At 40.4% G+C, this 22,709-nt stretch overlaps 1 protein-coding gene across 4 annotated transcripts in view; it reads right to left on the bottom strand.

Annotated features, from left to right (window-relative positions):
• Window positions 1-203: 203 nt before the first annotated feature.
• CUNH14orf132 (chromosome unknown C14orf132 homolog) overlaps window positions 204-22,709 on the bottom strand; it is a 40,109-nt gene continuing 17,603 nt past the window's right edge. For 2 of the 4 annotated variants that reach the window (XM_041476391.1, XM_041476390.1), the window contains exons 2-3: window positions 7,970-8,251; window positions 204-5,988 (exon numbers count right to left, since the gene is read on the bottom strand). In XM_041476391.1, the coding sequence (XP_041332325.1) occupies window positions 8,027-8,251 (225 nt within the window). In that variant the 3' untranslated portion in view covers window positions 204-5,988; window positions 7,970-8,026. Of the gene's footprint in view, window positions 5,989-7,969; window positions 8,306-22,709 lie in introns of those variants that run through there. The other 2 variants (XM_041476389.1, XM_041476388.1) reach the window with 2 other exon arrangements.

The following is a 22,709-nucleotide window of genomic DNA, read 5'->3' as shown; positions in this document are numbered from 1 at the left end:
TGCACTTCTGTAGAAATAGCCACAGTGCTATTCCATGCCATACATTCATTAGATAGTTTCCCAAGGCTACCATATCATGCAGATTTGTAAATAGCAAGAAACAATGAGTATCAGAGTATCACTGGAGGTAATAATTAATAACTGCAATTTCAGGCTTCAAACTCATGTGAACTGAGAACAAAATGAAAAATCACACACCATTATCAATCTGAAGAACTTTATCCAAAACCACAATTTCCATCTGATATTAACAAAACTTGTCATTTTCACCATAGTAAAGGAATGAACCAGTACTAAGTACACATACAGTGAAAGCAGTCAATAACTGGAAAAGAACATAACAGGAGCATAAAAGAATACATTTCTCTTAACTAAACTTGCTAATTACAGTAAACTTGGAGAAAGCAGAGGGCATTTTAAAAGTTGTTTTTGCCTTTACAGATAGAGCTTCACGATCCAAGAACAATGATTACAACAGTAAAGGTTTTTCTAGAAACCAACCCATGTATTACAAAAACAATACAGAGAATCCCTGCAAACCTGATAGTGTACAAAACAGGGTAGCAGAGAGAAAGCACAAGAGAATTAAATTGTTCAGGATTATTAAGAAAAAGTAACAGTGCATACTAAAGGGCTCCTGTAAAGCTGCTTTACATCAACTGAAGAATAGAATTTCCATTTGACTGTGATTTTGTGTGAAGCACAGATGCTTTCAGAAGTGTCGCTATTTAGCTTTTTTTGGCAGAAAAAAGCCCCAAATAATTAGGCAGTATTTGAGATAACTGAAAAAGAAACATAATAGGCTACCTCACAAAGCTAACTACCAGATTTATTTACATAAGCTTCACATTTCACTGAGACTTTGTACTCCACTCCTTCTAAACTTCCAAACTTCAGAACTGGAAGAGGACTTAGTTAGAGAAAGAACAAATATTTCTCAGGTTGGGTACTCATACTAGGAAAAAATAGTGCAACCATTTGCTACATTATATACCCTTCCAGCATATCTATCAAAATATTCAGACTCGATTTTATTACCTTCTATTTAAAAAAATACAGCATTCTGCTTCCTTTCTTGCTTTTGATTAGGAAATTACAGACATCTTTACATTTAAAATAAAACCCCAGCAACCCACAGCTAGTCCTGCAAACTGATCCGGTGAAGCAGATGTCAGAAGCACACAAGAAGTGTTATTAATGCAGTTGACTCCAGGTGGAGGCAAAGGTCCCTCTGGATGGAGCAATGTGCAGGCTCAGGAACTTCAATCATCCTTATGAAGGCAGCAGCTGAGACAGGTTTTAGGCCTAGACTTGAAACAGTTCAATCTTATTTGTTCATTGGTGGGAGTGAACTCCTCAGGAAATGCGATATCCATAATGCCTGCAGCTCAGGAAGCTCCCAGAACACAAGGCTGCATAGCTCCCTCAGTTCTGGCAGGAGAATGTGCTTTCCTTTGGTACAATGGGATTTCTAAATGCTCAATCTGGCTGTAGCAGTTTGGCTGTGTGTCTGAGACCTGCAGGTGTGATTAGATTTGAAACAGCTTAGTACATTGTGGCTGTTTTTCTTCACTGAATAGGCTGCTCTTTAATGGCCCTGACCCCACAGTAAATCACATGGAGCTTTTCTGTTCCCCTTAGGGCCCACTCCCACTGCCCTCACCTTACCCCAAGAGCATTACCACTGATTCTGATCTGCTAAAAAAATAAAGGTCTTTGGGTTGGGAAAAGCTCAGTAAGTGCTGGCTGCAGAACAGTGCAGTGTGTCTATAAAGTCTGAATTTTTGAAAGGTAACTTTGCATTGTATGGATACTGACAACAGAATTACCAAGCTTCATGGTCACATCTTGTTCTTCTGCTTAGGGGAAACACTTTGTGGATTGCTAAGGAAGACAATGATTAAGATTTTCTCCCGGGAAGAGGTCTTGTGTTACTGTTCTTTGCCCTCACTGTGCAATGTCCTTTCTGCTCACTAACCTTACTCTCAGAGGTCAGCCAAGGAGCTGGCTAGAAAGGGCTGAAGAACACTGCTGGCTTCCAAATGCTCACATGCTCTGGTACCAAGGAATGAAAAGAATACAACAAAGATAAGGGGAGAAATAAAATGAAGGCATAGAGACTATGTGATGGTGACAATGAGTTTAAAGAGATGGACATGAGTTCAAGGATAATATGGGGAGGAATGAGGAATGATAGACCCTAAAGAATTGGGCAGTGACGTTGGAGACATCCTGTGACTCTCTTGCTTGTTTCTTTTCTCAGCATCTTTAAAGTCTGGATAATAGTAAGATCTCCTTTGAGACCTACTGGCAGAAGACTGAAGATTAAAATGAGACAATGCTACTGTACAGATGCATTGACTCATTAACATTCCATGCTTAAGAAAATAGGGCTGGTTTTGCTCTTGCAAGAAGCCTAAGTGGAGCTTTGGGAGGTAAATCCTATATGTATTCTACCAACACAGGAACATTTTAGAGTATTTTCTACAGCTGAAAATAGTAGCCTGGGAAAGATAGAATGGGTGGCACAATGCTCCCAAGAATTGCCAAAGAGGGGGAGATTATTTGTGCTCACACAAAAGCGCACTTGCCTTGCTACCAACAGCTCAAGTCTGCCTATGTCACTCAGGAAAAACTGCCTTCAGAGACATGTGCTTGAGATGATTGTGACATGTTTGTCTTATCAGGGTTTTCTTTTCCAGTTCATGGCTGTGTTGGTGCAATTTCCAAACCAGCAAAAGTAGCTCTGGCCATGTTATTTCAGTGTATATGCCCTGGGACAGGCCAGAATGAGACAAAATTGTAATGCATTTGTCTTCTACAAAGGCAAGTATTTACCTGGAACTACTTATGTAGGTAATTGGACACTTTGTGCCCGAAGAACCACAAACTAAAATGGGATATGGCTGGTCCATAGCTGTGAGGAGTTCCCTACATGTCCAGAGAAGAGCATAGTGGTGACTTCATTTTCCCTGTTTTGGGCTGAAAAGATGAGGTAAAAGGCAAAGATGGGTTGTATGAGGAAACACAAAAAGTTAGTGTCAGATTAAGGGCAGTAGGAGACTTTAAGGCTCAGAATGCCTTGACTGCTTTAGGATGTTCTCAGACAAGGGGTAAAGGGCTAAATGCATGTTAAACCACCCCTATCTTGGCCTTATGGTGACTGACAATGTACCAGGAACAAGACAGCTAACAGAATATTGATCTCTGGCTCTTCTGTGAATAGAACCAATGTGCTTGTTTCCCTGAGGATTAGCAGGCTGTGAGGGGAGGAGGGACGTGCTGTACCTGGTGGTTTAGCTCCCACTCAGCCCTTGCTGTGTGTCCAGGGAGCCAGCAGGGCTCAGAGGACACAGCAGCAGCTAATGAACCACTCAGCTCTGCCTGTCAGAACCCTCATGACTGACATTATCACCAGGGACCTCACTGCCCCTTCCTTCCTGAGCATTAATCACATGAAATCCAATTCTCCAGAGCTCCAAATGTTCCAAAGGCACAGATGTATTTTGATCTGGGATTCTGATCTTTAGTCCATTTACCTCAAATGGAAATCACCCTTAGAAAGAGCAAATTTCCAGATTCTACTCTGTGATTAGCTACAGGAAACTCAGTCAAATTACCTTGGATAAATGGACAGTGCTACATGAAATTAATAACGCTCAACAGCCTGCAGAGAAATGTGAAAAGGATATTAACAACTGGAATTGCTTGAGTATAGCAAAATAAAAGCTTTTAATAATAGACAAAATACATAACAACCCACAGACTAGAGGCTCCTGTTTTCATTTGGTCCCAGACACAAAGGTGTATTTTTTTTTTAATTTTCAAATGGGTGTACATGGCAAAACAATAATGGCTGGATGCTTCTATTCACTCTTGATTTGGGGCTGATTATTACAGTCTGCTCAGCAGCTGGGTGGGATGCTGACTGCTCTCAAGTCCTATTGCAAATGAGGATTTTGGAGCAGGGATCTCATTACTTCTGAGATATCTATAATCTTATCTGCCCACTGAAAAGGCTAAATACATTATTTGTAGCAGATGAGTCTCCCTGCTACTATTGTTGCATCCATTTCAAAATCAGTTTTTCAGCTTTGCAAGTGTGTTGACACAGAAATACAGGTTGTTAATGCTGTGGGCAAACACAGACTCCTACTTGCAGATAAAAATATGACAGGAATAGCTCTAGTGGGTTTTCCCACTCAGTTCTTCTTTCTAATGTGACATTGCACCCACCTGAATAATTGTTCAGCCTTTAGTCTCTTTGCTGTGGTGGCTGCACAGCTGCTGTGTTGAGCAGTTGGCTGCTTTGATAAAAAAAAAAATCTTTAGAGGGAGTTTGATGATTTGGTATGTTGCCATAGATCCCTCGAGGCCATGGCTAAAAAGGAATTATTAGGGCACCCTAGTTGGTCTCTCTTGGCTCATTGATAACTTTGCAGGGCAAAGTTGCTTCTTGTGTTTGTATAATGAGGTTGCACAACAGAGTTGGAGGTAAAACACCTCTATAGGTAGAGCATATAGAAAGTGGTTTGCTTCATCTCCCACAGAATGAACTGCAGTCAGGATTTTCTAACTGCTATCTGTGCTAGACATTTTTAATTGAAGCACAGATCAAGTGGAATCCTTTTCTCAGACTCATACACAAAGTGCTCAGCAAAGAACAGAACCCTGTTCTTTTAAAGAAAGACTTCAGAAAACAGCTCTGGGGAACATGTTTGGGCTTGGCTTCCTCATCACTCCTCAGTGAGTGACATCAATTATCCAGCTGCCTGGCTCCAAGGAACAGAGAAACTACAGTGCTCCAAGTGAAGCTGTGCCAAGTTCAAGAGGCAACATATTTCACAGGACCATACCTGTGAAACATCCCCCACTCAGCCACTGCCCCATTCCCCTCTGCACCTTCTCTGAACTTAATGATGAATTAGTCCCTTTTTTCAATGGTTCACTTTAAACCTTCACTAACCTCCCAGAAGAGAGAAGAGGTTGTAGTGGAGGAAGCCAGAACACAACATCCAGAAATACAGTGTGCATATTGTCACTATCTAAGTAGAGCAGAGCTTGAACCAGCTCTGGCCACTGCAATTTAGGGATCTTCAATACACCTGACAATATTCCACACCGACACTCATGTGCAGTATCCTTGTATCTGCATCCTAGAACTGACTTCTTCTCCCAACAGAGAAGCTGTACAGTTATTGTGCAGTTTAACTGTGAGGCAGGAAATGCCTGCACTTGCTGCTTGCACCCAGCTTGCCATGTCACCCTGTCAAGCCAATTACTTAAATTAAAGTTTTGTCTGGCCCTTCTTGACAACACAGCCTCTAACAATGAAAATATGTATGATGATGATCTGGATGCAGGAGGTGGAACTCATTGTTTTCCAACGCTCCTACTATTACTATCAGTTTCACATGAAAGTAGGGCATTTTCTTTGGGAAAAGCAACACAAAAGTGTCACTTGGTTTCACTAGAAGAATAGTGGGTTTTTTTGCTGTTCCCACTCTAATGCTTTTCTTCGTGGTTGAAGAGTTTAGTCCAGTGCTCTGGGAGAGAGATGCAAACATTGCTAATTGCACTAAGATTAATATTCTAGGAAATTTAAGCAAAGCACTCCACTGGCAAATTCATTAGGCAGCAGAATAATCCCACTGGGCAAGTACCATCGTGTCAAACTGCTTTTAGTCATGGTGATCTGACCTAACTAGACAGCCTGCAGGAACAATGGAGACAAGTCCATGAGAAACTGATACAATTACAAAGGCAACAGAATATCAGAAAATGGTTGGGGACAGTACATTACATTAAGCAACATTTTCACAGATCCTACGTGTTTACAAACCAGACCTTGTCCTGTTCAATTCTTCATTGGAAACTTCTCTGCAGCTTTCCAACAGCTTCCTTTCTGCTCAGCAAGAATAAGGAGGGATGCAAAAACAAACAAGGTAGATCATTTATGCAGCTCCTCTGCTTTTTGTTGTACTGTGGCTATGAAAGAATTAATAGCTATTTTAGGAAATGAAAATCACAATTTTTCTATCATCCTTAAGACTACAGTTATTTTACTGGACAGTATTTGCTTTCTTTCCCTCTGATCTTCCAGAACTGGACTTCTCAGACTTTTTCCCAGTATAGGTCTTGTCTGTCCTCAACCATCTTCACAAAATCCTGCCTCCAAAAAGGGAAATAATAACACACACAGAAGCTCATAATTGTTTTTCTCAGCCTCAAAATAACCTAATTTGTTTTCTCCCCACTGCTAGCTTTGTTTGCATCTTTCCTAGCTTTAAAGGACAGTTCATAGAGAGGGAAAAATTATACACAGTGACTGCTGAGTGGTTATAAATTCTGATTTGGGGCATGCTGCTTTGATTCAAGTAACTGTCCACCAGCCCTGCAGGAAAATGGCTTTAAAGAGAAAAGTGGAAATCCAAACCTCTCTATACATTCAGCAGCTCATAGCCCAGCCTCAAGCTCAGTAGCAGGCAAGTGTCAAAAACAGTCTCTGTTCCTGCAGACAAGGCTTTCTGGAACTGGGTATTAGCTATATGAGACAGAAAACCTAGACAGTACATGCAGACATAGAAGAAGAATTTGTCTGCTGCTCTCAAAGTGCATACACTTTATGTACTGTTGTTTAATTTTTATGGGGGTGAAAGAAGATTTCCAACAGTGGTGATTTTTTTTTTCTTCTCTCAAGACTTTACAATCTCTCAAACAAGGAAAGCTACAGCTTGTCTTGAAAAGATACAGCTCTTGAAAATGAACTGGCCGTGGAAAAAATGCAGTAAAAATGTTGCCTTGCAGTGGAACAAATCCAAAGGATAATCAGAGTAATTTCCTAAAGCCAGCTATTAAAAAAAAATCTCTTCCAAGACCTTCACCAGAACCCAGAGATATATTAATACTGAGATACAAGCTTGCACATCTGACACTTAGTACTTTTCTTGTGTTGTTTCTACCCCAGGACATACCTGACTCTTGAATTCACCCCTGCATAAGTACAGAAGTGACCAACCTTTCTTGCAATTTTATCTTTCTCATAGGCATATTCACTATTACTTAGGCTATACAATTTTTCCATCATTCAGTACATTAATAACCTTATGAAAGCACACAGTTGCTGTAAGAAATCTGGATTGCAATCCAATGAGATGAGAAGTGTGGTATTAGGCTTTTGTTTCGTGGAAGGAATGCATATACAAACCACTGCAATCCAGTACCTCTAGACAGAAATGGGAACTTGTGCTGCTACTCTGTTTATCATTTTCTCCTCTAAAATTCAGAGGGTCTGCAGAGCAGCAATAGCTGTACCTCCTCCTGAGCAGCAGGCAGGTTCAGCATAAATTTATTGATTACCAGGTCCAGTTACTGAAACTGGAAGGCAAGTAATAGACAGCCTGCATCTGCCTGTCATGGCTGTGAGACTGATGATTTTGAATACAGCCCAGGAGCCTACAGCCATGCTGAAGACCCACCCACACATGATGAACTTGGACTTCATCAGAACCGAGCCAATGCCAACCACATGGTCCATCAAGGAAATTAAGATGTTCACAAAACATGACCTGGAACAATTCCATATAACGTTATACCACAGTAAAAAATGAAAAAAAAAAAAAAAAAAAAAAAAAAAAAAAAAGCTGACAAACTGCAGAAGAACTGCTAGAAAAATCCATAGTAAAAAATAAGCACTTTCTATATAAATATCTCTCTGTATTTACTATACCCAAGTTGATCTCTCTTTTATTACATTTCTATACAAAACTGGTATTGGCTCAGTTCTCAAATATAGCTCTCACCTCCACGCAATTTGCATCCAAACTTTCTGCCATCAAGACTTAAGATGATTAACTTGCATTTCATTTCCATGACTGTGGCAGCTCTTAATCATCAACAAAGTCTCTAGTTATATGTATTTATATAGATATACATGTATATATACACACATACATACATACATACATACACATGACAAATACTGTTGAAGACTTCTTTTCTTCCAGTGTTTGTAGTGACAGTCATCCTAGAAGGTGAAGGCATACACCACTCCCACAACCACAATATTTCCAATTGTTGCTATTATTGCAATCCATAACAATATGGCATCATTTGAAGAACGGGATGTGTCTTCTGGCGGATTCTGCATGGAAGAAGCTGCATGGACGTTGGCTGATGAGTTAAACAGGGAGTACTCTGTACTAAAGTCCTCGTTGGGTGAGTCCATAAAGGCTCCTCCCATAACAGGAAGCTGTGAAGGAAAACATGGCAGAATCAGACTGAAAGCTAGTATCTGCTTTTGCATTGTCTCCAAGACACTATTAAAGAATAACCACTAGCTAACTTGCAAAACTACTGAGATATCATGTACATGGTGCTAACCTGTCAGGAATATCACAAACTATAATATTTCTCCCATTTCTGTTGGAATCAATATTATTGATGAAAACCTGCATATAATACATGCAATATACAGAAGAGCTAGCATGCAGGCTTCAAGTCAGCCTAAGTAATCATATGCATTTAGCAGAGATACCCATATACACAAAGCACTCACATACCAGAATTTGAGTTGATAGCAACAGGATTGTTTTGTGACTACCAGCAAAGGTATGGTGTCACTGCAAGACATTGCACAAGCACAGCAAGGATCTGATGCAGAGAATTTGTTCTCTTATGTATCACTCAGAAGCAAACTCCTGGTTTATGTAGAGATCATGTAAAAAGTTCTTACTGTAAAAGATGTGGAGTGTACTCAGTGCACTAACTTCACTTGTAAAACACACCAGTGCAACAATCCAGGATTTATAAATCGATACAAGGGAAAACTTCAAAATGGATTTTGAAAGGCTCCATCACAATGCAGCAGATGGCAGATTTCTAAAAGCTTCCCACACCAGACTTCTCCTACTGGGAAGGACAAAGTTTCTTTGGTGTTCTTAGTGGATTTCCCAGCAGCACCAGAAAATGTTCTGGATAAGGTAACAGTTACTCGATACACTATGCAGAAGATAAAGGAAGAAGAAACTGTTTAACCATGTCCTTTGACATGTTCCAGTTGTCTTCCCAACTTCATTCTACATCACAAAACCTATTCTTCAGGGTTCAAGAACTATTTTACTTCTACATAGTGGTATAAAATATCCTTCTGCAAATGAATGGATTCCTCATTCAGACAAGAGAAGGATATCTACTGCAGTACAAAGACCACGTACAACTAAAAAAGGTTCACACAAAAGCTCTTTGCTTCCATCCTTGTCCCTTGTATGTTTCAGAATGCAGAGCTGTAACAGTCTCCCCTGACTCACTCAGTGCAGGCTCCTAGTCTCAAGTAGAGGACAATGTTTCAGAAAAAGCTGCAGAACATCTCTTTCACATATCTATAAATGCTCAGGACACAGTTTCTGAATCTCCTGTAAAAAACCACGAGCAGTGGGGGTATGGTAAAGCGCAAGTCTCTGCAGTACTCTCTAACCAAACTCTATGAGGACTCTACTGCATAGGTAGACCAAACCCACAGATTTATGGGATAAAAAACCCCAGAGTCATATGTCTAAATTTCTCTGCCAAAATTCCATCGATAACTGATTTGATCTTAAGCAATGAGAGCAAACCTAGACATCAGTGCATCCTACCTACATTCCCCTTTCAGATCTGGTAGGAGTCCAGAGCTTCAGGAAAAGCTGAAAAAGTCTGTGAATATTGTCCTTAAGAAACACCCTCACTGCAACACCAGCCAACCTTTCCTCCCTCACAGTGGTTTCCACACTGCTGCTGTCGTCCTCCAACCTTTAGACACAATCTCCTATTTTACACCCTATTCTTAAATGCCTTTGGGGTTTTGGTATTATTTTTCACCTTTCTCAACAGGGCTCTCTTCTACTTTAACTTCAGCTCTACTGCTGAATGTACCACACCCTGTGAATAACAGAGGAACAAGCCTTGCCTTCATTCAGCCATACCACAGAACGCTGCTATACCTTCAGCCCTAAACTGCCCTGTCAGATACTCACTGGGCTGAAAAGTCATCTGTTTTAGCACCCTGCATCACATTTTGATTGTCTCAGTAACCTCTCCCTTTGGAACCAAACTACACCCATTCTGGCTGTGTGCAGCTGTGCTATGGAGGTGCTGAAATGGACAGCCTGTGAGGATAAACCATCTCTCCTCTCTACACTGGCTGTAATCTATAGATAACACCAAAGACTTTGAGAAGTCTGAGAATGAAGTAATTTTTTTTGCTTGCCATGCATAACGTTTTAGAGAGACATAAAAGACAGGCTCCCTTTTAAAGCTGACTGCTGAACAAATTTCATCTGTACTAGAAAATATCATGTCACATTCAAAATTAAACAGAGAATGATGAAAGACCACAGTGGATATGTCAGGCTACCTAATCCACATTAAATGAAATTATCTTTGATATCAGATATGATTAGACAAATGCAGTTTACAAGAAACCAAGCAGGAAATTGCAAAAGCAAAGTCTGTTACGTTCTCCCTGCATCAAAGATTTTTGCTGGCAATTTCAACACAGTGTGGTTTAAAAGAGAGCAAAAGCTTCCATTTCAAAAGCCCAGCTTGATCTTTTGAATCCAATTCCACTGGGCTTTTTTATGTCTTGGGATTTGATAAGGAAAGCATTTCTCAGTTTTATCAAAATTTCTTTTTATGCAGAGATTGCCATAAAAGGCAGCTCTGACTTCAAACAGAAGTGTGTTTATGCAGCAATGATGCCATGAAACAGCTACAGAGACTCTAATTAAAGATCTCTGCTCCAAGTGACAAGAATACATTTGCCATACTGGCAGCAAAATGCTCAAGCAGAGGTTCTTGCCTCCTTAGCAAATCATTCTAAGGCTATCAGCATTTAGGACAGTCAGTTCTGCAAAATCTTTCAACTGAATCATCCCAAGTATAGAGGTACACACGCATATGCATGTGCCCAATATGGTGGGAGGTCATAAGCACTGTTCTGGTGCTATCTGATTGATACCTGGGTTTTGGGCCACACATTCTGTGCTCTCAATGAGTTATTTGAAATGACAAGCTTCCACACTGTTAGTTCCCCTGCTGCTGTCACAAAGGCAGGAAGCATCCGTGTAGCAGCACAACTACCCAGCATGCTGTAAATTATGTCAAATCTGAATCTCCTTGTACTGTCTAAGGCTCAAACAAGCTGTCTGCACCATCTGAGGGGAGCACATGGTGAAACAGCTCATCTGAATCTCTGAAAGACTTGAGGTGACCTGGTGGTAAAGCACTGACATTCAGCACCTGGCACAGGCTCTTTCTGTAAGACTGACTTCCAGTTTTTCTGTTTGTAGGTCAGTAGCACTTCACCACAGATATGGAAATAAACCTTCCTGCCAATTTCCCATTTGCAAAAATCATCTCTTGCTAAATGTGCATTCCCCCTTCTCACTGCTCCGGCAGCCTCACATGAGGAATGACCATATGGTGTCCGAGAGAAAGGCCATCTCCCTTAGGTGTTAGCTCCAACAGTGGCCATAAATAGATGCTTAGGAGAGTAACAGCACAACAGGAGAAACATATCTGATGCTATCCCTTAATAACTCACAGCCTTTGACTGTTTTCAGCTTAGAAAGTTCATAAGCCAGACACTATTGCTACGGATTTAATAACTTGCAAAGAATTTTGCTACCATGAACTTGTCTAGACTCTATCTGATCTCATGTGAAGCTGAGCATCCTTCTCAATCTGGCCTCTTGGTGCCACTTAACAGTCAGGGTTGCTCAGTGATTAGAGTAATGTAAATCATCCTTGGGAGATATGTCATCTCTCCATGGGAGAGAGGGATGATTAGTATCAATGGCAATCTGTCTTTTTGGTAGATTAAATTCAGTGAAATGAATCTCATCCCCAGTCTCGATGTCTTCATTCTCCCATAAGGTACAGTATCTTCCCTCTGTAGTCTTATTTGAGATTTTACTTATTTGAGACCTCCAGACCTGACATGAATGGGAGTTGTGAAGTGCTTGTGATTAACAGTAGACTAAGGACAGAAACCTGCAATGCTCTCTGTGACTGCTCTATTTTTCTGCCTGTGCCTCTGCAAAGCAACTATGCCAGTTTACATCATCCAAAATCTTCACCCATGTCACAGCCATTACAGTGACCTGCAGTCTGTTTAGCCCACGAGGGTATTCAGGCAAGGCTGCCACCCTCCCCAAGAGCACTGGATGAGGAGGCCAGGGCAAAGGGTTAACTGGGAAACAGACAGTGAGGGACAGGACAGGAGCAGATGGCGAGGGGTAACGCTGTTTGGAAATGAAACATTGTTTGGAAATTAAACTCCTTTCCTAGAGATTGTGTTGACATTGTTAAGTAGCACCAATAGTACATCGCTTGCTAAATGGCTTCTGGGACTGGCAAAGAAAGAAATTAAATCATTAAATAGCAACAGGCAGAAAACCAAACAGCAAAATGTCAAGTGGTAATGAGAACACCCACTGTGCCGAATACCTCCCACTGGCATGCTCTGGGGTCACGAGGAGAGCAGACCCTTGAACAGTTCTGTGATGCACTTTCTAGTTAGCAGAAAAATCCTATTTTATAACCAAAGTGATCCACAGGAATGAAAACCAGCATGTCAGGTACCAGTCACTGATACTGTAAGTATGACAGCATTCTTAAGCAGCATCATATAAAATCCACCCCCTTAGCAATAACATTGCTCCATTTCTTTGAGAATCAGGTGTCTGACATTTTTTCATAGTCAGCTAGACAATTGTGACATTTGGGTGCTGCTACCTTGTTGGGAACCCAAGTTTGGCATAGATATTTGAAAGCATAGCTGAATCTTCTAATGAGAAACTAAGAAACCTCAGCAGCAGCTTTCACAGCTCTGCTGTATCCTTGCTCTGGTCTACCCAAGCATCACTCCAGGAGTGGGATGATAACAGATGAAATATTACCACAGCTCAGATGTTTCGTCAAATCCATGCTGCTACTTCAGAATATCTAACTTTCCAGTGTTTCTTTTTTGTTAAATTTTAGATATAATGTTTTTACAAGATGGTATGATTTGAATACATAAAGTGAAACTATTATTTCCTTCTGCCCTGGTAGCATATGATCACTGCAGTGCATATTTGTGTCTGAAAACATTCCACCTGCAGTCATAAATTAATCTAACACAGTTGCCGAAGGCAGTAGCAATGTATGGGTTTGCAAATTCACCACAACAACATCTTAATTCTTAAGCTCTTTTTAAATGAATGTTTTTTTACTAAAGAGATACCCCACATGACCAGTATTCTGCCCACAGTAATTCTCTTGTGTCTCACAGAAAAATGAATATATAGTCTTCTTGTCTAAAGCATGCACTGTAAATGAAGATGTCCTATTGGTTATTAATTATTTACAGGTAATATGTGGAGAACCAAGTTCTTCTGTTCACTGTTTGCCAGAATATCACCCTACTGTTTAGAATGCAGACTGGGTGCACAGTGACAATCAGGACTTGTTCTATGTTCACTGCAAGTGGATTCTTTTGAACACGTTAAACCCACACAAAAATTAACCACCACCTACGGCAATCCTCTTTAATTTAATTAAATATGTCTAATTCTGAAGAGGAAGATCCATGAAAATGTTTTATTCAGTTAGCTTCAATTTCTCATTCTAATTGATTCAGATTCCTGCTCCACCCTGAAATCACAGTCTTAGGTTGACACGCTTAGAAGAAACAGCTGCTTATTTTCAAAATAGAGTTGTCAAAATGTTCACCCTACCAGTGGCAATGGAAAATTTTTACTCTGACATGAGGCATCAGGATTTCACCTGTTATTGTAATCTTGTTAAAAACTTTCCATTTTCATCTGCTTTTCTTCCAGTCCATTCTATTCCTAGGACCTGTGCATTACTTCCTCCACTGCTTTCTGATCCATGCTAGGCTAGATACAAAGTCTTTGTCCTTTTAGATGATAGCACTGTTCAAAGTCATTCCATACCAGCAGTATCTCAGATGTTAGAGGTTTGAGTCTTGCTGTTGAATCACACACTAAGAGCTGCCTTGATCAACAAGATGTCTAGATGTTTAGGAAGGAACAACCCAAGGTGTTCCAAGATGCTGCAGCAGATACTTAACTCTGAGTTTGCTTCTGGCTGTAGAAACTGGTTTCCCGTAACTGAGGTATTCCCACAAGGAACTGAGCTCAGCTAGGTCAGCTAGCCCTAAGCTACTGCTTTTATGAGCACAGGTCCTGTGCAGGCTGCAGCACCTCTCTGGAAAGTTCCCCTGCTGAATCAGCTGCAAAAAGCAGTGGAGACAACTGGTGTGAAGATAAGTGAAATTTTCACTCTCATATTTCTGCATAGGTAGCATCCAAGATATCCTAATGATAAACATGCTGTGATTCCACTCCTGCAATTTACATCTGCCTAGTGCCTTGTTGAAATAGCCTTTTTATTTCAAAGAACCCTACTGCTTTTAAACTATTATTCTCGACCAACTGCTGTTGGATTTCATCTTCCAAGTGCATAAGACTGAGAACAAACAAAAGCCTTTTTAATAATAAAGCTGACTGTAGCTGACAAATCTCAAAAGGATACAGAGAAGTTTCTCATACCACCCTTGGTCCCAAAAGTTCCTCCTCTCTTTCCAGCCAATGCCAGCAATGGTGCATCAAGGAAAAGAGCAAGTTTTGTCAGCATTGAACAGGAATTCAAATTCCTATGAAGAAGCCACAACTCTAAGTCACACATAATTTATATTGTGAATCTGTATACATTAAATTGGAGGGAATGGTGAATATAATGAAAGAGTGCAGGGCAGCGAAGGAGACTGCTTTAAACTATCTGAATGTCAGTGGAACAACTAAAAAAAGCAGCACTAGCTGACCTTCTGTATCGAATCCAACTGATGTCAATGTCCTATTGTGGACACCACAGTGGGGGAGAAGATGTCTGGGCCCCATGTACAGTTACAACTTTCATGCTTCCAGGAGAATGTGAACATAAAAGAAAAATATTAACAGGGACCCAGAAAGGCAAGCATTTATCAAAATGGAGAACCTCAGTGGGAGGGTATAAAACTGACCATCAATGTTATCATCAGTAGGAGCTATTAAAATCTGTTTACAAATTCCCAAAATGGAAAAACAGAGGACACTTCACACCATGTGTAGTCATACTGGGAAACTCGGGGAGAACAGGAATTCCTTTAGAGATAAGAGCAATTTGCAGAGCTGGAACAGTTTAATACAGAACATCATTTTGGAAGAGCTTCAAACAACAAGCCTCTGCATTTAAACTCTACTAATACGTGAAAAGAAAGAGGTACTGATTATCTCACTTACTGCTTCCAAAATTTTTGGCATCGTGACTTCAAACCCAAGCTACAGGATTTAACTGGACTTAATTGTCTCCTGTTTTGATCCAGGCTGGCAATTTCTTTCTGGTGTCAAGTTTCTCTATTACAAAAACCATCCTGAATTAAGTAAACAAGCAAGCAAGCAACCAACCAAAAAAAAAAATCTTGAGGGGAGAAAAGGAACGGTACCTTTGCATAATGTTTTGATGTCCCCAGCAACAGCTTTTCTCTAAGGACAGAAGGCTGTATCATTGACAGGAAGCAAGCACATGGCTGCACAGCATCAGTGGCAGTTTCAGTTCTTATGCAGAAAGTAAGTGGCTTTCCATGTGCCAGAGGGTAAAGAGGAAAACAAGAGTAACACAAGCTGATGGTAATGGCACTTTGTATCTGCTGAGAAAAAGGCATTCCCACCATAAACAGAAAAGCTACATTATGGGGTGGAAGTGGAAAGCCAAAGAGCAGAACTCAAGAAAAAATGTATTGGAAAATAATTGAACAAATCCTAATCCCATTTCTCAAAGTGAAAAAGGGCTGCTTAGATCCTTCCTCCACGATAATCTTTGCAGCCCTGTTCATCTCTGAGAAAATGGTGATGCCTCATTATCAATTTGGTGATGTGGCCAAGATTCTGGGAAGCAAAGAAAGAGACTGACCTTCATATTATTTCGATTTTCCTTCTGCTCCCTCACCCTTAGCCTAACAAGATGCTTACGCTATTCTCCAGGGGGGTGTGGGGGGATGTGTGGAGAGATGGGAATTGGCAGCCATTCACAAAAAGGGAAGCAATGACAGTTTCAACAATTTCAAAAGTAGAACTACTTTGAGATGAAAAATTGTTTAAACTATTAGACTTCAGGCATGGACAAAGGTAACAATTTTGTAATTTGCTGTATCCTTCGGTATTTCGTAATCAGGATGCTTTTCATAAACACGAAAAATAATTTTAAGTGGCAGGTGTTAGGAGCTGGAGCTAAGAGGATGCAGCATTTTGGACATCATCTCATTCCTCTAGAGGAAAAAAATAACTGTGCAGTAATTCCTCTGTGTTGCATATGCTGACCACTGCTCAAACCAAACCCCAGGAGCAATAAAAAAAATCTTGCATGTTCCTCCAATCCCTGCTACACAGCCCATGAAAAATTAATTGGCTGAGATTTAACTAAGCCATGCTAACAGGCTTAGCTCTATTTCATCAGAGAAATTACTTACTATTCCATGTAGACTCAAAAGCTTTCAAACCTTCCAAACTATAAATCTCATGTATCTTATGTTACATGGTGATGGCTGTACTGCAAAGACAAGCTGGGATACATTTATCTATTGAGAGAAGTAATTACTACCACTGCAGCTCTGCTGTACCTAATGATGTGATATAAATTCCTCATTTTCAGCATCTTTGGGGTAGCCACCTTGAACCTATCTTCAAATATGATAAGAGCTGGGTCACTGTAATAATGCAAACACACTGGGAAGAATATTATTTTATGATGACTTCCAGAGATTAATTCTCTCTTGCAGGCATCCAATAAAAAGCCTCAGAATGGAAATTAAAGCAATTTAAGAGAATCAACTTATTCTATAAATATTATTTCCCTTAAGTCTATATATTCTATCAGTCTCTGAAAATACAGCAGAGAGAGAGAAAACTGGTAATGATGTGTGCAATATTATTTTGGCTATGCAGCATTTTTATCCAACATTTTTTCATATTTATCTTTTTCTTTCCCTTTCATTCTCATGTTACATTACATCTTCACAAACAAAAGAGTGGGGAGGGCTGAAGTATGCTGAGATAATGTTTGAGGTATCTCTCTTATGCCTTATGTAAGGCTATTTTTGTAAACATTTTTGCTTGTGTACTTGGCACCTAGTTCAGGACACACAACAAGCCTGAGAGGCAACAAAAACAAGGTATTCCAGCTGAGATGGATAAAAAACGGAGAAAAATCTGACACAATGCTAGTCCTCTTCATGTCTGGAGATGCTAAGGGTAGCAGCCAGCATAAAGAACAAGCAAAATAGAGAGCTGCTTCCAGGAAGAAAGGAGGACTGCCAAATGCCCCTGCTGCATACACTTCATTTGATGGAATACCAACATGTGTCAGGCTGGCATCCATTGTGATCCCATCAGGCATATCAGCCTCAGAATATGGCTTGAGCAACCAAGAGAAGTTCCATCCAACATTAACTATTTGTTGAATATCATGAAGAAATAAAAGCTCAGTCACATGTCAGTCTTGAGTGCTTAGGAACTCACTGCCACCAAGCAAGTATTTCAATCATCTTCTAGGATTTACTGTTCCTACAGCAGAGCCTGAGGAAGAGAAGCAACATGTATTTGTCTTCCCCTTTGGTGCAAGATCAGCAGGCATGACATGAACAGAACTCACAATGACTTAAAACAAGCCTGGCTCACTTTGCTTTGAAGCAAAAGAGAAGCATCCATATGGGACATTTCACTGTCTCTTTGTGGGGGCAGAAACCTTCATCTGTGTGAGAACAGCCAGCATCAGAGCCAAATACTCCATATGTTCTCACAAACCCAGATACTCACAACCCAGGTTTTGCTTGTGTACTAGGACCATCAAGGGATGATTAAGTGTGGCTGAACTAGACAGCAGCTGATGACAGCTTTATCACGCCAAACAAACACAGAACAGCCAAGCCATCTGTGTTTGTGCTCTTATGTTTGAGATTGTTCAAACAGTTCAGAGCACATTACAGAAAAATATAATAAATTATGCATTGATTCTCTCTAGATAAGCTTGTCTATATATGTATAGGCAAAATAGCACTCCTTAGTCCCTGACACACATAGGATGGGTACAAATCAATGTTTAATTTATTATACTTCTATTTGTAATTCAATACTTGTGCTTTGAACTCTTGGAGCTGCTCAGGATAATTAAAGCGGTAGATATGTAACAGTTTTCCTCAGGAAGTAATGTTTTCCTACCCAAAAGTGATTTCTGTAAAAGCTTGTTCTTTTGTTATGGAAGGCTGAGCAGGCAACAAAGAAAATAAACTCAAAATGTATTGTATTTGCATTTTCTTCTCATTTCACTCAGTGGAATATGAATTATGGAATCACTGCTGGTCTGGAGAACTGGAACAGTTGAGAGAGAAGTGATTTGGTATTCTCACATGCCTGATGGAAGATGCAAGTTCACACTCCCCTGGTGTCTTAGGATCTCAGGATGTTTGGAGAAATGTTTTGAATATACATAAACAGGAGAGAGATGTTATTGTCCCTGAACTTGACAGCTCTTCCTGAGTATGCTGCAGTTTAGGTAGTGAAGAAATACCCGCACCAGAAGAGTGCACCAGTTGAAAATCTTTCAGGTAAAAGGTTCTGAAAAGTAATCAGGAAATGGGCTGGCTCCAAGGTCAGGAGGGCTTCCTCCACAGCCTGAGAGCCAGAGTAAATGCACAGACTCCTCTGCAAGCTGAAGGTCAGAGCCTTCTGAACTTCAGAGGGTCAAAGCAGCAAAGCAGCAAAGCAGCTACAAAAAAACTTGGTGCTTTAAGAGATAGGTTCACACTGAAGCAACATACATACACCCACATAACTTTAGACATTTACACAAGCAATTTTGTGATGGCATCTTGCACCTGCAGATGCAATTTTAAAATAGCCCATCTGGCCAAAAGCAGTCTAGGACTGAGAATAATTATCAGCTATTGGAACACAAAAAGTAAGGTGAAGTATCAAGCAAGTGAACTGCACCAAAATCCAAAACCCTTGCTTTTTTAAACCCTTAGTACAAGACCTACAAAAACAGTTGGGGGAAAAAAAAAATAAAGCCTGGCAGAAGCACTACACTCTCAGCCCCAAGAGATGTGCACATGCATGGCAGTGGAGTTCCCAGCCCTTGGCTGGGTTTTTCAGTCCAATCTTATATATTCAGATAATGAACTCCCTGATCTAGATTATAATACTCTTACCCATGCTGAGGTTTTATTTATGATCCCTCTGAACTCAGCTTAATTAAAATATCACGATCTCATTTTATCAAGGCAGCAATCGAGTGTACCATAAAAAGATTAAATGATGGAGGAGACAAAAATTGGAGCATCCACATAGATTTTCACCAAGGAGCCACTGGCTCTCAGACAGGTGCAGCTCAGTTAACAACAGAGTTTGGTATCCCTGCATCATTCAGTGCAGCCTTAGAGCTTAATGCAGCACCTAATAAGGGAGACTTTTAAAAGAAAAGTAACAGGCAAAGGAAATTTCATTGGACATAGACCTATAACACTCTGAAGGTTTCTGCACTCTGGGGAGAAAGAGGGCTCTCCCTCATCCAGTGGCCTGACAGGTACCCATCTGCCACAGAGGGACCTTCCCCGGCCACAGGAAACCTGAATTGCAGCTCAAGCCTTTTCCAAGCTGAGCATCACTCATCAAAAATCCAGCTCAGAAATATTAAAAAGCAGTATGGAAGCAGTTCAGTAAAACAGTGCAAATATGTAGTACTTGCAAAAATGGAAGCGTTCCTCTCATCTTTAATCATTTCTGTTTTGAAATGCTGGATTGAAGATCTTAATTTCAAAAATATCTCCAAGAGACTTGTGCATCCCACACCACCATTCTATGTCTTGCATTAATAAATCCATAACACAATGAGGCACTGAGAGCTCAGGAAGAAAATTCACAAAAAAAATTATTACAATGGATGCCACAAGAAATAATTAAAGCCATCAGCAAAAAAAAAAAAAAAAACCCACAGAGAGGGCTTAATTCCACCTGGTTTGCTCCCTCAGAGATGCCTCTTCAAAAATATTCTCAAAATCACCATCCAGTCAAAAGGAGGTAAATTTAGGGATTTAAATTGGACATGAAGAGATCCCTTGGGAAGACAGCTATTGCTCTCCATTGGCAATATATGGGAAGGTAAGTACCTAATCCTTAAGGCAGTGCACACAGCGCTTATTTGAAAATCTGTACAAAACCTCAAAAATTTATCTCATTCGGTGCTGGAATAGGAACTTTTACCTACTCCTATTTAAGGGTATTTCCTTACTTATTTCCTACTCATTTAAATTTTCAGAGTTGTGGTATAGTTGAAACATACATTTAAAATTAACTACACAGACCTATTTTAAATGTAACTAAATCAATAAACTAGTAGTAAAAGGAATAGAAGAGAAAAATGAAAGTATTTTTCAAAAGTAATTCTACTTTTTTTAAAGCAGTTCTGAATTTAGCAATTCCTGCAAGTCATAAGTGTAATATGAGTGACTGTACTTGGAAAGCATAGTCAGATGGATAAAGACACATGAGGTGTATTTATTTTTAACATAGAGGTGACCATAATAAACAGATGACCACATTCACTCAAAATCAAATGAAATCAAGTTAGAAAGTTCAAAACATTTGAAAAAGCCAAAGTTTTCTATGTATTTTTTGCTAGGGCTGAACTCAAGACAAGCTTTTACAGAGTTTTTCCAAGGCCTGAGTAAGACCTTTGCAACATGGATGCTGCTTTGAGTGTTTTCTTCTTAACACTTGATTCAATACCTGATCAATTGTCCCTTGAAAATAAACTGGAAACCCTGCTGTGAGACATTTCCTGACTACGAAGGCTGCATCATTGATCCCTGCATTATATCCTACCAAGTACCACTTACTAAGTTAAGACATTACATATCTATTGTCAAGTGTATAGAATTAATTACAGAATAAAACCACATTTAATCCATCCGTTGTTCAAAGAGCATCATGGAAATATAACTGATAAAATGCAATACATCAGTGCAAGATGTCCAGATTCAGAACAACCTGAAACCAGAAAGTATTCCCCTTGGAAAGAACCTGAACATATTCAAGAAGGTAGAGTTTTGTTATCCTGAAGGGAATCTCTGAACAAACCTGTTTGATCCAGCCTGTAATACGAAACACACTTATATGAAACACACATACAATGACAAAATCCAGCAAAGTCAAACCCCTCAGAAGGACCTCAAGAAATGTCCCTGTGATCCCAAAGAAGGACTGGGTCCTAGTAAATAAAAGAGCAAATGCAACATGATTAAACTTTAATTATATTTGGCTCCCTCAAAACAGATGCTCCCAGACAGATTTCTGTTTCACCCACTAATGACTGTCATACACAATCATGTCACTGATTTCAGAGGGCTGCAGGGTTTGCACGCTTGCAGGCAAAACCGACAAGACACAGCTAAAGAATATTCACAAAATCCAACACCCTGCTTCATCCAACAGGGATATTCAGCCACTGCAACAGAGGTAAGAGAACCAGACTGTGCCATGGTTTTTCAGGAAGGGTTGTCTGTTAGAACCTCTGCCTGCAAGAGCAGTGGCCCTCCTGACTGCGCTTGGGAGGCAGCAGTGTGCTGCTCCTGCTCACCCTCTGGTCTGGGCTCCTGGATCATCACATACTGGCAAAAGGATAACACAGTAGTGATACGAAAAAACAAACACAGGTAGGCGGGGGGTCAGAAGGAAGAGGTGCATCACAAATATCTGCAGGGGAAGGCAAGCTGTTGGGAAGTCATACATGCCTTGGGTATTTCCCATTGTCCCAGAGCAAACCCCCTCCCAAGAAATCGGTTTTTCCAATTACTTCAGATATGACCCCCATAAGATTTAGAGTGGGCCTTGGTCAACTTCAGCTTTCTGTTGCAAGATCTACAAAGAATGTGATGGGAAATGGAAGCACTCATTCCCAGTTTCAGGCTGTGTCTCTCAAACTTGGGTCTTACCAGCGCAGACGAGAACCCATTAAAGCGAAGTTCGAGTGTGGAGCTTGAGTCTGGTGCTATGTAGCACTGCTTGAGTCTGGTGCTATGTAGCACTGAAGCTCATTTCATTCATTTTTATTAAAATCAGCTCGTTTTTCTTGTAGCTTAAAATGGTGAAGTAAGAGGAAACAGAAACAAACACTTCTGTCCCACTCCTTCTGTTCTGGGGGTGGACAGAGCCCTAGTGTGACTACACACCAATTCCTACATACACATTAGGGTCACCATTGGGTTTAAACACGTTCTTCAAATATCAGGTAGAGATCAGATCCCACCTGTGTATCCCAGCTCTGCCCACAGCAGCACTTTTTTTTCTCCCACAAGGCACTGAGGTAACAAAACCAGTGCCACCATCTCCAAGGTGAAAGCAGAGCCTGGATTGTGCAGAAGAGTAAGCTTCCACCTCTCACCTTCCATCATAACCCATTTCCTTCTGTAATCCTGTTGTGCAGGCACCATCTGTTTCCCCAAAGGGAAGGTGCTTGCTCTTTGAGGAATGTAGAAAAACTGAGGTTTTGAGAATACCACGAGTACCCCTCGTACATACTCTCTGTAAATCTCACCAATACCCATCCTTTCTATTTCAAGCTTCTTAGAGTTGTAC

Source organism: Pyrgilauda ruficollis, unplaced genomic scaffold (assembly GCF_017590135.1).
Source record: "Pyrgilauda ruficollis isolate IOZ18807 unplaced genomic scaffold, ASM1759013v1 scaffold38, whole genome shotgun sequence".
Classification (NCBI taxonomy): Eukaryota; Metazoa; Chordata; class Aves; order Passeriformes; family Passeridae; genus Pyrgilauda; species Pyrgilauda ruficollis.
This window is presented reverse-complemented; position numbering and strand designations above follow the sequence as displayed.